At 43.2% G+C, this 18,725-nt stretch overlaps 1 protein-coding gene across 1 annotated transcript in view; it reads left to right on the top strand.

Annotated features, from left to right (window-relative positions):
* Positions 1-18,725, top strand: part of PC (pyruvate carboxylase) — a 401,728-nt gene that overhangs the window by 304,322 nt on the left and 78,681 nt on the right. Inside the window, exon 11 of the mRNA XM_083164787.1 lies at positions 17,977-18,159. Within this exon, the coding sequence (XP_083020913.1) occupies positions 17,977-18,159 (183 nt within the window). The remainder of the gene's footprint in view (positions 1-17,976; positions 18,160-18,725) is intronic.

Genomic DNA, 18,725 nt, shown 5'->3' with positions numbered 1-18,725 from the left:
ATCTCCTCATTGCAATGTCTTCTGGTTTGGATAAGTTACAACATTGTATCTTGCAGCTGGATTTACAGCTTACAGTAACCTTTATCTCAATGAGGCCTCTCGTGTGCACTGATTTATTGCTAGTGGACAAGGAGAAACCTTTACTCCAACTAACGTAAGTCAATGAGAGACAGATGGCCTGGAGCACTGACATAATAGGAGCATTGATTAGAGAACTAGGCGGGGTGCAGTGACGGAAAGGGGACAGTTGAGTTTGAATATCTGCTTGAGGGACATTGACAGAATTGGATCATGCATGTTGAGACTTGCCAAAGGTGACACGGTCCGTCAAAAGGGCAAAGGATATGAATCTTCAGGAGACAGGAATAAGAAGTTATGGCCGGTATCATGTAGAATACAATATTGGGTACTCTTTACCTAGAAGGGCGCCAGCGATTGAAATCGTGGTCGTCGGGGGTGAAAATCGCGGTCATCGCGTGTAAATCGGGATGGCCGCGATGCCCGCGATGACCGCGATTTTCCCATAGGGAACAATGTTAAAAAGGCTGATTGACCGCGATTTCACTGTTAAATGCCTCAATGGACCCGATTTGGCCCTAGGAATCAATGTTAAATGGGCCACAGAGCCCAAATAAGCACAATTAACCCTTAAATGTCCCCCCCAATTTTTAACGCCACCCCACGATCCACGCGAACCCGAAGCGTGGCGAGCGCAGCGGTACGCGTCCTCCGACCTTTTCATGCCCTACTATCCACTAGGGCGTGGAGTGAGAATATAATAGTGTGGCGAGCGCAGCGAGCCACCGAGCCCGAAGCGTGGCGAGCGCACACGGATACCTTCACAGGTAGACGCGTCCCCTCGCGGGCTTCACAGGTGTCGGCGTCGCCACGGACACCTGTGAAGCCCGCGAGGGGACGCGTATAACTGTGAAGGTATCTGCGTCCCCTCGCGGGGCTCGCTGCGCTCGCCACGCTTCGGGTTTGGTGGCTCGCTGCGCTCGCCACACTATTATATTCTCACTCCACGCCCTAGTGGATAGTAGGGCATGAAAAGGTCGGAGGACGCGTACCGCCGCCCCTCGCGGGCTCGCTGCGCTCGCCACGCTTCGGGTTCGCGTGGATCGTGGGGTGGCGTTAAAAATTGGGGGGGACATTTAAGGGTTAATGGGCTCTGTGGCCCATTTAACATTGATTTCTATGGCCAAATCGGGTCCATTGAGCCATTTAACAGTAAAATCGGGTCCATCGCGCCTTTTAACATTGATTCCTATGGGAAATCGGGAGCATCGCGTCGCGGGCATCGCGGGTACATTTATGGACGGCCGCGACGCGACCGACACGATTTCCATGTTTAACATGGGTTTCAATGGGAAATCGCGGGCATCGCGTCGGTCGCGTCGCGGCCACACATAAATGTACCCGCGATGCCCGCGACGGGCGCCCTTCTAGGTAAAGAGTACCCAATATTGTTTGATGGCTGTTGTATAAGGTTATAAAGTCCTATATATGAGATTTGTTTGGTTTCATGGTAAACTTGTTTTATACTTTTCCTTCTGTACAGCTATGGCTGGTGAGTGCTTGTATACATAATTTCAAATATCTTGAATATATTCAAGATACAGTACAATATTTGTTAGTCATAGACAAGGCTTATAGTGGTCAAGCAGAGGTGGGGGAACTCATTTATCTATGCCACCTAATTAACCCCCCTCCCCTACCCCATTAGGGCCAGTGGTAGGGTTTTTGGCATCCTCTTGCAAACTAGAATACTTTTCTGTATGAATTACTGTTCAGGGCCAATGTGGAGTTTAAAATGTTCCACCTCACCATCAGAGGTGGTGGAACTCAGTTCCACCCCGTTCCCCCTCACTTTAACCCCTGGTCAAAGATGAAGCTTATGAAAGCGGCCTGCTATTCAGATACACCAATGCAAATACAGATTGTTCTCCAATCTTCAAGCTTTAGCAAACTGCTGCAATTGGCCACCATAGAGAGCATTGTGGAATACATTCAGTGACCACACAGTGTTAGAATTTAATGTAGGCTGGTGTAGCTAGTTGGACTGGTAGTGGTTGGTTAAATCTAATCTGCTACAAGTGGTCCAGGTAATTCCTATATGTTTATACTCTACTATAGATACACAATATATATCTAACTTGAAAATGTATTGGCATTAAATGACTTTTCCCATGTTATACCAGTAATGTGTTACTAGACAATACACTTGCATGTAGATTACAAGTCTAAAGCCCTGTACAAAGGGGGCGATTTTAAGACATTATCTCTGTTCGCCGAGTGTGTTTTTTTGTGTTGCGGCCATAAATCGCTAGGAGCGCGCTCCCACAGCCAGCCCTAAATGGTTGCATGCTCCTGCGATTGCTGGTCGCTGGCGCAAAATCCACTGTGAACCATGGACCAGCAATTTCTAGTCAAAATGAGGTAGAGACCGAATAGCTTCCAATTTTCTGCCAAAATTGCTGGTCGCTGATGAAAATGGAACACTGAGAATATATTGCTGAGAGATAGTCAGCCGAAATTGCTCAGCGACCATATTGCACAGTGTGTACAGAGCCTAAGACCATATAGTATTGTACAATGAAAAGCAGTGTAATGTACTATAGAACAAGGATCTGCTTTGGTAATCATAGTTGAACAGTCCGGCAGCTCAGACATTGGGGAGTCTCATTTTCTGTGGGTCTTGTAATTGCACAGAACTAGAAATCACTGATTTCCCTGTTTGCCGTAAATATGTGGACATGTCATTAAATGAATGTGACCGTCGTTGAGGAGCCGCATTCTCAGCTACAGCAGTGTTCAGCACATGTGCAGGTCTCCAGGGGTCAGTGGCAGAACTAGCAGGTAGAAATGTGTTTTTCAGTCTGTGAAATGGTTTCCCACATATACAGTATTCCGCTACAGTCCTGTGTGTTCAATTTTGTCTGGCTGCAGGTCATCTGATGGGAATCTGTTGACAGCTCCGTGTACAGTATTTCTATGTTCTGAACTGAGCCCTCTGTAATTCCCACCTCACAATTCGTTTGCTTTTCGTGACAGAAGACGCAAAGAAATAGGACTTGACACGTTTTTATTTTTGAATAGAAACCGCTTTGATGTCCAAGTTCAATCTAGGGACACCATACAATAAAATGTAGTGTTAGGAGGCCTCTCTAGAGCGAATGCACTCCTGTGTCTATCTACAGACACTTGGTACACACTTCATTAGCAGAACAGCTAATCTGACATTTCTAACGGCTTCATAATCAAAGAAACAATTTTGTTCCTTTGCACAAGATCATTTTGGAGATGATTTGACAGTGTAGCCATCCTTTATAATAATGTTAAATTAATTTATTACCGTTATCTCGGCATATTAAACCTCATAAGACAACTGAACCTTCAATTCAGACCTTTTCAAACAGCTTGTTACTATCTTAAGCTGCAGTCCCTGATGGCCTTAACCGTTATTTCTGTTCATCACCGTTAGATGGCTGCGGAGGGGGTGTGGGCAGGAGAGCCAATCAGAAGCCGCAATAGCTATAATATCTATCATTACTGGTACTTCAGCATCACACAGCTCCGCCTGTCATCTGGAGCCCATAAACTCCATGCAGCCATGGGACTCCAGTGCGTTGTGTGGCTAGGATGCCGTTTCCACTCTTGATGGTGGTGATGCTTTAAACCAGTTCAGCAAAGACAGTATTCAAAGTCCAAGATACAGTCAGTGCATTATTATCCTTCAAAGGAACACTCACATCACAATTTGTGTGGAAACGTATACACTTAGTGTTGGAGCAAACTGTGGCAGGTGTGTGTGTGGTTTGCTTTATTCTCAGTGCTTTCCGACCCTTCCCATGCCCACAATAATGTTCAGCAATTTGTATCCCCCCTGACATGTTCTGCTTTTGGTGGACTAGAATCTTACTTCAAACTGTAATCAGGGCCACAGTCTGTAGGTGACCCCTTTAGGTAGAGACGCAGTGATAGTGTACAGTGGGAGCATGGCCTGTCCGCCTTTTGTTGTCATTTGAGACCTCAGTCAAATAGTTGGGTTGGTTTAGAAGGAAAACTGATATCCATACAATACATTCAATGTACATGGTAGTAAAACGTTGGGGCTCGACAGACATCTAGCATTTTCTAGGCGAGTAAGGTGGGTGAGGTTTATGTGCGGTAACTGAGCAGAAAATATCTAGAGCAGCCACCCAAACAATCCATGCTTTGTTTAAGGCTGTTGTCACTCCAGAATAGAAGCCAACTGGGAAATAATTTGTTAAAATAAGTTGAGTCTGAAAACTAATAATCCTGCATTCAGGTTGTACATTGACAGCCTTCCCAGGACTGGGTGAATGAAGCCATCAGCAACCTTCCATAAGGAAACGCCTCTGCAGCATTTGGGTTTAGCCGAGCATAGCGGCTAAACCTGACCAAATGAACGAGTGGTGAGCTGAAATGCTCAATCAGGTGACTTGTCAATCATTACAGCTCGCCACAACATGGGGAACAAGATGACATTATGTTAATGATTCCGACAGAAGAAACCATTGAATACTGCCAGTGGGCATGCAAGGGTGCCGGGACAGGAGGGAAGAATCAAATACCCCAAAAACTGCAGTAATCGTGTTGACATTCCAACATGTCGAAAATTCATCAGTGTCTACTGTACATTGACTGTCAACATGTTCTACCGCTCCCTTGTCTGCACAATATCCTCAATAAAAATGAAGATATTGTGCAACAGAGCCTGTGGGCCTTTCTATTAGTTTTCAACCCTTTATCCTGACACACATTACAACAAAGTGTTAATCCTTGAGATGCCGATGTTTTCATGGAATTTCTCTTATTCTAAATAATTGCGTATATTTTGCTCTTCCAATTCAGTGATCCGTGTATTCTGTGGTTCTCAATGCATGGTTCTGATTGGTCAAATGTTACGTGCAGTTCAGCTCCATTACAGACTCTCCAACATGTCAGCCCTGTGTAACCTCCATTTGCTTGGTATAAATATTGGCTAATTTGCGGTTTTAAAGTCATCCTACATGTGGTTCCCTTGAGATGGTTTTCTAAGTGTTCTCTGTTTAGATCTACTTCTGTGGGACTCTCCAATCCCAGCTGCCGGCTTTTACTAGTATGCTACAAAAAAACAAACAAGCAAAGAGTGATATTCTAAAAAAAACCCTATGGGGTCTTCTCTTGTTAAACGATGGCCAGTACATGATTATCACATTTACTTTCAGCCGTCAAATATGTCCTTCAGAAAAGCCTCTCTAGCTGGCAATGTTTGGCCTAAAGTTGAATTAGTATTTTTTGAAAGCAAGAATTCATCATTTCCTTTCCTAGATGCAATGTGATTGTACTCTGATACTGCAGCTATGAGTTTAGATCTTTGATTTGTTAAGACACCATATTAATTGGTTTGACACTGTGTTAATGCGCTTGAAGCAGTGATCTGTCTTCTGTAATATCTCCTGAATGTAGGTCACAACATTTCACAGTTCCATCAAATGTAGAAAACGCAGAATATTTTTACTAATTAACAGATAAAGCTGTAATCTTGTGAAAAAATATGTTGGTTTTATTTATAATATATTTAACATAAATGTGTAAGATACATGGCAGGTGTCTATTTTCAATACTTTTCTGTTAAAGATATACAGTTATGGCATGCAGTGCAGCAGCCATGGAAACCACAGTTACAGATGGAGCAGCTCTCAGAGTCCTGGCGATAGAATCGCCATCCAACAGAAGGGGGCGCATGAGACGCTCCTGCATCCCCCTGTTCTGTCAGAGCCCGCCGCTGCCCTCCGCCGGCTCCCCGCTGCTCCTCCCGCAGCCTCCACTAACCCTGCCCATCTCCCTGTAGCGGAGACAGACAGTGAATTCTCTCTCCGCCACCGTGATTGAGACGCTCCTGCATCCCCCTGTTCTGTCAGAGCCCGCCGCTGCCCTCCGCCGGCTCCCCGCTGCTCCTCCCACAGCCTCCACTAACCCTGCCCATCTCCCTGTAGCGGAGACAGACAGTGAATCCTCTCCCCGCCACCGTGATTGAGACGCTCCTGCATCCCCCTCAGATCGCCAGCCTGCACCAGCTCAGGGAATGTCTAGATTGACAGTCACTAGGTTGACCACTAAAGATCGACATTGACATGGTGGACACTGAAAAGGTCGACACCAATTTTTCATGTTTTCTAGACCAAATTGGTTTATACTGTTGCCGTCCAAGTAGGCTTATTTTTTGGTAATAGCTTTTAAATATGTATTTAAATAGATCCATGTTTGCCTGTGCCAAATACTAGAGGTTGTGCTAATGATCCGGAGGCCAGACCGGCTGCAGTAGTGAGAAGTGACGACATAGGTCAGCTGCCAAGCCCAGGAGCAGGGTCACGCTGGGCAGCGGCACCGGTAGATTGGGGTAAGCAATGTTAGTAAATACTATAGGGAATACAGCAACTCTCTGATGGTGCAAATCAGGTCCCCCTCCCACATTTATCTAGGCCCCCTCATCAGCCCCTCCATCTGCCAGTCAAGCTAAGGCATTTGTGGCTCTTTGGGGAGGTGACGGACCTAAATTATGCAAATTGTGTCATTTAGTGTCACCCCCCCCCGAAGAGCTGTGAATCACATAACACCCCCCCCCCCCGAAATAAGCTTCTAGTAATTGTGAACATGAGACCAGAAGCAGTAGCGCTGCACACCTGACAGTTGTCACAATCTTGCGAGCCAATTCCAATATTAAGACTGTCCTACCCGCAGGGGATAGTGTGCTTCATTTTGGGGGTGTTTGAGAGTCCCCCCGTCACTGGTTGCTCTGCTTAGATTGACATGAGACCGCGACCCCTTTCCTATCCTGCGCGGGAGTTCTGATTCCCCAGCATGTGTTAGTATAGTGCTGTGCCGTATTATGCAAATTCCACAGGAGCCATCTTGTGTAGACAGACGCCTCCTCCTGGCTACCGAAGACGCAGCATCAGTTCATTGGATGTTGGATTACTCGGGTCATCTGGTGATGTCACACTGCCAGGGCTGGTGACGCAGTGTCGGAACACACAGACATGGCCAGAAATTGGGTCAGAGACTCATGTACTGTATATAATGGGACTGTAGGTCTGTGGAGATGCTGTGTGCAGAGCTATGAGGCAGGAATCACAGGAAGGTAGATTTAATTTAAATATAGATGAGACGGCAGTAAATTGTACAGCGCGCTCTAATTAATGATGATCTCCCAAATGTAAACAGCCAATATTATTTGTTATGCGGTAACATATTGCAGTCACTGAACAGATGATTTTTTATATCATTTCTATCTAATACAAGAGGAAATAATCACTGAATTATGTTTTTAATATTGTAAACAGTAGTAGCTTCGTTAGTCCTGACGTAGTATTAACCCCTTCCCGACATTTGACGTACATTTACGTCATGGTCGGGATGTACTTCCCGACACATGACGTAAATGTACGTCATGACTTCAAAGTGTCACCGCGTCTAGGGACGCGGTGACAGAGGGACGATGTCTGCTGTCCCTGACAGCAGACATCTTCCCTCATTGCCCAGGGGGGGCAGCGATGCCCCCCGCCATGGGCGATCGCTGCGATTGGCTGTTCAAACGTGAACAGCCAAAAGCAGCGTTTACTGTGTAATGTGTAAAATTTAGACTCTGCTGCCCCCTAGCGTCCAAAAAAAAATAAAAGAAAGTTGAAATAATGATGTAATAATAAAGTTTAGATATGGTCTATGTTAGATATTGACTATTTTGAGTGGTATGATTATTTGTCTCACAAGCAGAAAATGTAACATTTTGCAAATTGCAAAATGTTCATTTTTTTACGAGATTTTGGTATTTTTCACAAAAAAAAAAAAAAACTGTATCGACCAAAATTTATCACTAACTTAAAGTACAATGTGTCACGGGAAAACAATCTCAAAATCACTGGGATAAGTAAAAGCAAAAAAAAGTTATCCCCACTTAAGTGATACCTGTCAGATTTGAAAAAAGGCCTCTGTCAGGAAGGCAAAAACATGCTGTGTCGGTAAGGGGTTAAAGGTTTCATATGTTCTGTCCCTACAGAAAGGGGTTATGAATGTTGTGCTCCCCGGTAAACCTTTCATTTCCAGTATCCATGCATTTCCCAGACTGCAGCAGACCCGCTGCACTACATACAATTTTACTCACCATTTCCTCCTTCTACTCTTTCTTATGTGAGTGTAAACTTCTTACCGGGGTTTGTCCACATGACTGTATGTATATATACCGTTATCCTGGGGGTCTTGTTACATTGGGGCAAATGTATTAAGCCTTAACAAGAGATAAATACAATGGTGATGAGAGATAAACGTCCAGCCAATCAGCTTCTTACTGACTTTTTTTAAACACAGCCTGTAACATGGCAGTTGGCAGGTGATTGGCTGGATATTTATCTCTCCTTATCACACTTGCATTTATCTCTTGTTAAGGCTTAATACATCTGCCCCATTATCTGGAGGTAACTGCAGAACAGTCCAAAATTCAAATAGGGGAGCCCCACCCACTGCCATTCCAAACTGACTCACTGACAGTTGGTGCTTCTCGCCTATTTGAATTTTGAACTGTGCTGCAGCCCCGCCTCTGCAGCCACCACTGGAAATAACTATATTTTATGTTTCTACATTGTACCATACACTATATCCTGTATGTGATTCATGGTAAATGTTTACTGTGACAACAGCTTTTTTCGGCTAACTAAATTCTCTCCATAAAGATCTAAGGGAGGCGTTTGCTATATATATTTTTTTAATACAAATAATATACTTTCACCTTGGGATAAATCTACCTTTCAGTGTTATGAAAGTATATTGATCTTTTACCGACTTTTCTTCACATTTCTTTATTCGGGACAGCACAGTGATACAGCTCACAAACCTTGTCTACATGCTATGGGCTGACACGTAGCTTTCAGGTTTTGTTTTTGATGTCAATGTTGACAGCTGAGCACTTGGATCACCAATTAGTGTACCGCGTCTCCTCTCCTTGCTTCAGGCCCGTCGGAGTCCACGTATGAAATGTGTAAAAATCCTCATTAAAACTCATGTTAATCTTTTTCCTGTGTTGATATTTCCATGTTGACCTTTTGCCAATGTCGGTCTTGTGCATGACTGTCAACCTAGACCTTTTCTGCCAGCCATCCGGATACCGAAGACCTCACCAGGGGATTTCAGTGACCAGATGCCAGAGTGGGTGTGGTGGGATGGAAGTATCCGACCAACCATTGTATCGGGCATTTCAGCCCCCAGAGGGCATGATTATCACAGTAGTGTATCTTTCCTTTCTTTGCCATTTCTGGAAATGAGTTGAGGCATTTTGCACTCATCCTTTTTTTAATCTGGTGTCCAACAAATAGATATATGGATGAGTTATCTTTTATCTTTTTTGCCCTGTGCTTCTGTGCCAAAGGGGCCACTATGCCGCCATATTGTTGACAGCGACATTGTCAGAATATCGAGACTGTGGTGTGGTTTGAGGCCTACACAATGTCCGGCATACAATGCATAACCGGAACAATGTCCGGCATACAATGCATAACCGGAAATTGCTCAATTCCAACAGGAAAGTGCCCTCTACAATGGCTTCCTGGTGGTGTCCAGAAAGCTTGTTCGTTAAGGTACAATACCTTTAACCATGTAGTTAATTGCGATTTCCACATTACTGTGACCATGGCTTAGAGCACATGCATATATTAGTTATTTCACTGTTCCATATAACTGTTGCATTTCCCCTCTGTTAATGTACCAGTGTGTTACAGGCTGAACGGTAGTAATTGATTTGACAAGGATATCTCCGTGACTAAACACAAATATGTGAACCTGGAATTTGTCACGTTGCAGTCAATGCTTCCAGTGCAATTGAAAAATAAAAAAAACCTTGGCATAAATACGTTCTGCTTTAAGACATTGGGGAGATCATAGCATCTAGTGCTGCCATACCATTAATCACATAAGGGGGAACTTGTTGCTACATTCCACTAGTGAAGTGTGAAGCCAGACTGGGTGTCATCAGTCTCCACCCATTGTGGAATTCCACTGGGGCATTGGCATTGTGGTCAAGTACATGGTATGTGTGCTGCATAACAGGGATCTGTGCCCAAGGCTGGCACATGTTAATGCACCGTCATGCAGTTTGCAGAACACATTGCATTTAATGGGCGCCTGGTTTACAGATCCGACATAACTGCTCCTGGTTTGCCAAACTCAATACACAGCTCCTGTGACATTTACAGCTAACCCCCACTACATGGCCGTCATGAGAGTTTATATTGGACCCCCTCAAGTCTAGTGATGGCCTTCTTTACTGGAGGACCCACATCAAATGCATGTTCACTTTTTAATGTACAGTGGTGGCCCTGTCACCAGAACGTGTCATGCTTCTATTCCGGATGTACAGTAGAAAATATCTCAATTAGGGTTTCCAATTACACAATCGTTTTGTAATCCTTGGGATTATTGGCTCTAACCTCATTAGCCTGGGATTAATCATTCAAATGAAAAGGGGGCAATAAAGCTGTGTATGTATGTATGTATGTATGTATGTATGTATGTATGTATGTGTACCTGTACTCCTATCTGGTCCTGTCATCCATCACCCTTCACTTGTCCTTTTCATCACCCATCTATCTTACACCCTCCTCACCTCCCTGCTGTCTCTCTCCTGCTCTCCATTTGTCAATCCCATAATACACAGAATTTAATAACTATATTCTCAAGTACCCTGTAATTTCTAATCACAATTATAGCATATGCAATGCCAATGTAACTGCACATTACAATTGCATTCAGCGCCAAGTACAAATAAGATTCTGCCAATATGAGTTTTTTCTGGTTTGTCCCTGAAACTTTGATTTCTCTCCTTGAAACTAAGGGGGTTATTTTGGTTCACTCTTTCTGACAAATTCCTTCTTAGATGGACAAAACCATGTGCACTGCAGGTGGGGCAGATGTTAAATGTGCAGAGAGAATTAGATTTGGGTGGGATTTTACTTCAAAGTGAGATCTATATTGCAGTGTAAAAATAAAGCAGTCAGTATTTACCCTGCACAGAAACAAAATTACTCACCCAAATCTAATTCTCTCTGCACATGTTACATCTGCCCCACCTGCAGTGCACATGGTTTTGGCCATCTAAGAAGGAACTTGCCAGGGGGTTATTTTGGTTTACTCTTTCTAAGTGACCAGCATGTCCTGTCATTCATTATTATTTGATGGCGCATACTCTAATTTAGAGGCAAACAATACGTATAGATACCGCACCTTAATGTGCAATGCCTTCAGGTTACTTCAAATGCCCCTTAAATGCTTATCAGACCTTTCCACATGACTTGTAGCACCTCACACACAGAATTTGTAGCATGGCTCCCACGTTGTCACACCTGTTCCACTTGCCTTCTGTCACCTGAAAAAAACGAGAACTATACCACATCACTATTACCCAATTCTGGGACTGTAAGGTTTGGCAGATCTGAATCCTAAATGCTGCATCTAAGAACTTCATTTGCCCTACAAAATATCAGTTTCCCAAAATGTCTATATACAGTATCTGTATCATGTTTATAAGAAAGATGCAAAATTGTAACCTAATCTTGTCCAATTTGCCCAGAAACGTCATTCTCTCGGAATATACATATCCACACTACGCTGCAATCTATCATGATTATGGTTTTTAGAAGTCCATCTGTGTAGCTGAAGGGATATTTCATAAGCAATTGAACCCAAAGTATTATCTGCAGTCTGAGGCTAGAAAGATAGATTGACTCGCCTTCGTATGGAAGCAGAAACGCTGGGAACAGATAATGCTGCTTGAGTTCCTGATGGGAAAGGAGCCTCATGTTTTGAAATTGTAGTGGAACATGGGGATTTTTAAATCTCCTTGAGACAATGCCTAGGATCCCAGGGAAATGCATTTGGTAACAAGGAGCGTTAGAGCAAGAATTTTATCCCATTTTTTTAAAGCGTATTATTTACTGCTTAAACCTTAAATTACTGTTTGTTTGGGGTTTTTTTATGCATTTTTTTATGGGTTTACTACAAGCTTTCTACTTAACATTTTATAGTTACTGGGTCCAGGGCCGGTGTAAGGCCTCTCAGCACCCAAGGCAGAACTTCAACCTACTCCCACCCAAAAAAATCATGTTGTCCTCCCAGCCCCCCAAACCCCCCCACCCCAATCAAATATTTGATAAATGAAAAATGTAAAGAACCCAAGGGGGGTATGCAATGTGCCACCGCTATTTCCGACATGGGAAATAGTGGCGGCTCCCTATTCAATGCTGTCTGTCGGCAGAATCGACAGCCGTGATCCCAGATTTCATACCCCCCAAATCTCTGTTCTTTAGTCCTAGATCAGAATGTCAGCATTAGTAGAATGTCAACTTTGTGAATGTTGTTTCCCCAAATGTTTAGGGTTATGTCCTGGTATAGGGATACTCAGTCATTGGACGTTTGCTCACAACATTGTGCGTGTCAATATCCTGATCATGTAAACATTTTCTACCTAACCCAGGATAATGACCATACTGTATGCGTCCACTCTCTATAACTAGGGGAACATCTTCGCTTGGTATCCTGGTCATACTTGAAAACGGTTTCATTTCCTCTCCATAACAGAGAGGTGATTCAGGCAATCACCTTGTGGGGGTGAAATGCGTTATGCCATCAGGAAACTGTCCACTGCAGGATAACGCCATCATTCATGGGATGAAGAAGATGACACAACTCTGAGAATTGCTGAGTGTGTTCCTGATCTGGGGGGTATTTAAAGCTGACCAATGATGCCAATACTAGAAAAGATTGACCGGGACCTATTCAATGGTTGGGAATCTGAACCTGCTGAAACGGCTGCTAAATTTGCGAATTAGCGTCACTTTCTGCAGAAAGACATCGACTCGCTGATGTTTATTACACTGAGGAGGACAAACTATAAACATAACAGCGCACTACTAGACATTGTGTATGACAGCGTTATACGGAAGACTTGAGTAATGTAATACTTGCAGCATAGTTTTTGGAATAGTGTTAAATAAATATATATATATTCTTTAAAATAGTACCTGATTTGATTTTGGGTAAGTATGAAGGGTGAAAAAGGGAGCGTCACGAAAAATCTTCTAGAAATAACATATATATTGTATCTGTGTGTAACCAAAACACTGTCATTTGCTGGAAATGAGTAAAAATACATCTTTCTCTTTCACACACGTGTGTGTGTGTGTGTGTGTGTGTGTGTGTGTGTGTGTGTGTGTGTGTGTGTGTGTGTGTGTGTAGCTAATTTTTTATTTTTTTTTTCAAAACCATGCACTTTTTCAGGTTCCAATTTTCAAGGGTGCTCAATGTATAATTGGGCTGATACTTCAATCCAGACGTTTCAGGCCAACAGGGGACCTTGGTCATGGCAACCAGTATTCTCCAAAGGCAGCAGTCTGCTATTGCCGTACTGATTGACCTATTGATTACGGATGTACCATGCTCTCGAGTGAAATCAACATTGCTTTATTATGTGATGAGTGTCCTTTCTACCGAATGAAAATAAATGCTGTATATAGTGTATATGTATATATGTATATATATATATGTATATATATATATATATATATATATATATATATTGTGTGAAAGCCTGCTCGAAGCAAATGCTTAGAAAGCTAGTTTGCAACCTTGTGATTGCCTCTGTGCATGTGTGAGAGAGAGATGTAGTTTCACTTGCTGCCAATGGGTGGCAGTGTGTCAGAAACAGTCAGACACTAGATAGAGAGATCTGGTGAAGTTGTGCAGCTTCCACTGAAGAAGACACGGCAGCACACCACGGTCTGGTGTAAATGAGGTGCCTGCTTATATTAACCCTTTGAGTGACAACGTTGCGGTGAGCGATCCTGTAAACAGCCACTAAAAATGCCAGCGCCGCTCACAGCGACTGTTCTGTATTTGGGGTGTAATATTGAACTAAACTTCAATGAATTGACTCGGCGGTATCTGTATTTATTTATACTAACAGAACAGTCGCTGTGAGCGGCGCTGGCATTTATAGCGGGTATTTTGAGGATCGCTCACAGCAATGTTGGCACTCAAAGGGTTAATACTGTTCTGGGATTGGCTGGTTGTTTCACTCTCTCCACTTTATCACTTTTTGAAGCTTGACACATCTGGCCCTTAGGCCGCGCTATATAAACGCTTAGCGGAGCGCTGACATCCCGTTTTCGAGTCTGCATGGTGTTCGCGTGATGTATGAATAAAGTTGTGCATTGTTGATTTGAAAAAAAAAACCCTCCGCCGGTGTGAATTATCACGGAGTTTCCGGCGCAGCAGTCCTGGTTTTCTCTGTAAGCTGATGTGCTGTGGAATTCGCAGCGTTTAGCTTATTCCTGGTATTATTCACCTAGTATTTCAGGCCATATACACTGCTGTGCCATTCTTAATATAAAACTGTAAGTTTATTGCAATGTTTTGTTCCTAATATATTGTGGTCTGCCAACCTGAGGTAAAAGTGTCTTGTGGGATGCATTTTTCTTTTTTTTTTTTGCATGTATCTTGGAGGCAATTTTGGAGTTGTGTGGTTGTTGTGATGGGATGGTTATGAAAGTGGAGCATGGTGTGAGGCACATTAGGGTGAGGTGAGAACATCAGGGTGAGGTGAGAACATCAGGGCAAGGTAAGTGGCTCATTCGGGCACATTGGGGCGAGGTGTGCGGCAAATTAAGGCAAGGTAGAAGGCTCCTTATGGTAAGGGTAAAGGGGTGAGGGTGTGGGGTTTAATGCAAATTAGGACGAGGTGTCAGGCTTCTTATGAACGGCAATTTCGGGCGAGGACTGAGGCTTGGTAGGGGGAGGGGAAAAGCAAATCAGGGCGAGGTGTGACGGCATTTAGGGCAAGGTGCGAGGCTTATTACACACAAGACACATCTGCACGTGTCAGAAAACAAGAAGCCGTCATTGAGCATGCACAAAACGGAAAAAATAAAAACTAAACCAATCCGGCAGAGGGCAGAGTTTGCTCAGCCCATTAGAAAAGATAACAAAATAATACATAACGCGGACAGTTCCGCAAAACGGGCGCGAAACAAGCCCGAAAAAAAGGGATCTTCACTTTATAGATGCGAATATTGATACATCCCGGCCTTAAGGAGGTAAGTTTTTCAGGCCAGTATGCTCCCTGTTTGCCTGCTGTACAGACTTCTCCAACATTGTCTTGACAAAGACCCTCAGGTCCCTGTGGAGAAGGGGGGATTGCTGCAATGCTGCCCCCCTTCCCTACCGCCACTGCTTGACCCCACTGCCGGTTCCCATCTGGTCCCAGCCACCGGTGCCTGCTGGTCTCTGCTGCCGATCCATCGCGGTCACATGACCAGCGCATGAGCGGTAGCTCCTTCAGTACTGCACATGCACCGGCCCCCAGCCTCTATGGGCGCAGTATCGTCCTTGGTACTGCACATGCGCAGAACCCATTCGAGGCATCCTTGAGCGGGGGGGGGGCTGCAGGCCGTAGGTAAAAACCGCCACTGCTCAGGTCTAATGTGTTCTTGGTCTATTAGAAATGATTGTTCAACCTAATTGCCCTTTTTAAGTGTTTGTTTCATTATATATTCGTGTGATCCCTCCACGATCACATGAGGGCAGGGCACCGGGGAAAGGGAGTATTTGGATTCGGCAGGCCTTGCTGTTTTAGCAGAGCGCATTTTGCTCTTTAGAAATCAGGTAGGGTACGGCTCACATAACAATTTGTTTTTCATTATAACATTACTACTGCAGTTAGAATAAAATGACAGATGACACACATGCTGTACAGGGTAAATCATTGAATAAAACATGTGAGTTGCAAATACTGGAAAACATTTAGTTTGTGGATGTTAGCTGGCTTAGTTCCTTTAATGTTCTACTGAGACCTGAAAGGTGTCATAAAGCCGACATCTGTACACAGAGCTGTGAGCAATACTGCATTAAATATTTGTTGGCTCTGGCAGCTGTTCGCTAGAACAAAATTATATAGATTTTGAATATATTGCATTTTGTGTATTATAATTTAGAATTTAACTGGGTGCAGTTTATCCAGAGAAATCAATACGATATTTTATTATGTTTATGATAAGATGTCTTTTATACCCCTTTCACATCGCACCCAGTTACCGGGTTCATGCCTGTTTTTTGCCGGTTCAACCCGCTAATTGGTGCAATGTGAAAGGGGCAACTGTTTTCAGCAAACTGTTAGCAACACGGCAATACGAGCCGGTTAAAAAAAGGTTCTTACCGGTTCGTCGCCGTGTTGCTTTGTGGTGTGAACGGGTTAATCAGGTCGAGCGACCCGTTTCCCGTTCACATTAAGATCAAGGCAATGATTGGAGCAGCTCCAGCTCTAAGCGCTGCCTTCTCCCCTGCCCCCGATGATGCTCCGCCATGCCCCCGGATGACGTCGGCGAACCGGCACATGCAAGGTCGCACCGGGACTAAACCATTTCAGAGTCCCGTTGCGACTCTGCATTTGCGGTATACAGTAAGTTTTTTTTTTTTTTTTTTTTTTTATGAAAAAAAAGGAAGAAAGAAGCGGAAAAAATTGGTTTCTTGCATTACTATTTCATTCATTCTCTCTGGACTCAAGGACAGAAGGAGCACCATCTGCTAATCAATTGGTACCTGTGCACTTCTCAGTGCACAGCGCCTGCCAGCTGTTGCAAAGGCGTATAGAACCTTCCATTCATTACTAGGATCTTCCAGATAACCAATACGATACAATTTCGGCATGTGTCTGTTTTTTAAACTAGTGTTTTATTACTGATGTAAAATACTGCTAGAGTATATACAGGGTGAGGTAAAAGAAACACTTCTAGATTTTAAAGATTAACAAAAAAGGCACGGTACAGTAAATGCTATTCAATATGTATTACATAATCTAAAAGTGCATGGAATACAGTTTTTCTTTTCAGTTGGTTTTGAATATATCTGGTCTGGAAAATGTGAACTGTTGGTAGCTCTCGAGGACAGGAGTTGGCTGCCACTGCTGCTCTTAACCAATCGAAAACAAACTATGGGGGAAATTTACTAAAGAAAATTTGTAAAAAAAAAATAGGTGTATTTGTATCCAGAAATACACTTATTATTTACTATCCCGAAAATAAGGCTATTCGTATTGATAGCAAATCAATATATGAATAAGAATTGCCGTATTTTTGGGATAGTAAATGTCAAAAATAACTGTATTTCTGGATACAAATACACCTATTTTTTTTTTTTTTCCTTTAGTAAATTTCCCCCTATATGTCATGCACTTTTAGATTATGTACTAACATTTTGAATAGAATTATTATCCGTTTGTTAACCACCGAAAACGTTTTTGTTTTGCCTCATCCTGTATTATTAACTTAGTTATTTGTACATATAATCTGTTGGTACTTGATTTTTTGACCCCAAACCCATTACAGTCATTGGATAACTTTATTACTAATACCGATGGCACTCGGGTCTACAGCACAATATCATTGTAACACTCATCTGCACTATGTTATCACATTTTCTTCCCCTGGGATTCTCATGGCGTAATAAGTATATGCAGAAAGACCACAAGACCTCTATGGTCCTAATTAAAACACCTTAGGACAACAGTGTGACACGTGAGATTCATACTGTACCATAAGGATGTGAATTTAGTATTTTGGAACCCACAGTATGTTATTTGTGATACACCACCCCCATAAATGTTCAATTGGTATTAATGAGAATTTCATGGAGAAGGGCATTTGCAACAACTATTGTGGGTATGCAGGCAACAAGAGGTGGAAGATGGGGGGAGAATAGTGCTGTATCATTACACATTATTATTTTAAATAAAACCATAAATCATGTTTGAAGACCTATGTAAAGGCTGCTAAACTACAGAATGTAAATTCCATGTTTTCACAGCTTCATCATGAATTGTTCCAAATACTGATTGATTGATTGATTGATTCATCCATTCATTCCCTCTTTCAGGTATTCCGGAGCGGTGAGGGAATGGGCATCCGATTGGACAGTGCATCTGCCTTCCAAGGAGCTGTCATCTCCCCACATTATGACTCTCTTCTTGTCAAAGTCATTGCCCATGGTAAAGATCAACAAGGTGCAGCCACCAAGATGAACAGAGCATTGGCAGAGTTCCGAATCCGCGGAGTGAAGGTAGGGAAGGACTGGTGCCCAGCACAAATGATGTGTGCACTTTGTGGTATTTAGTCAATGGGATATTGTTTTATAAAAGCTGCAGTATTAAAGTGGAGTAAGATTATAATGTCGATTCGTTTTCAGTGAGTAACGTTAGAGTGGAATCATTTTATAGAATACGGATTTCTTGTGAAGATCATTTTATTAGAGAAAATGTGCACTGTGCTGAAGGGGAGGGAGGTGAGTGGGGGGTTTGGAAAAGGTGAGGGAGTGGGATTGACCAGGGGGATTGATTGCATGGGAGGAAAATGAAGAGGGAGGGGGGGGGACACCAGGGGGAAAGGTGAGTTGGAAGGATGTGGGGTAGTGCCGCTAATTCGAGGGTAGACCACCACCCCCCCATCCCCCTATTTTGCAGCAAGGTCAGCTGCAATTACCAGGAGGTGACCACAGGTTCCAGGTGAAGAATCCATGGCAAAAAGAATCCTTAGATTGTCAACTAACCACAAAAAAAAAAAAATCCAGTAAGGCAGCACGTAAATCTCAAACCCTCCCCATGAATGACGATTATTATTATATCGATT

This window comes from Crinia signifera, chromosome 11, assembly GCF_055691185.1.
Source record: "Crinia signifera chromosome 11, ASM5569118v1, whole genome shotgun sequence".
In the NCBI taxonomy this organism is placed as follows: Eukaryota; Metazoa; Chordata; class Amphibia; order Anura; family Myobatrachidae; genus Crinia; species Crinia signifera.
Note: the sequence above shows the minus strand (reverse complement) of the source record. Positions and strands in the feature narration are given on the sequence as shown.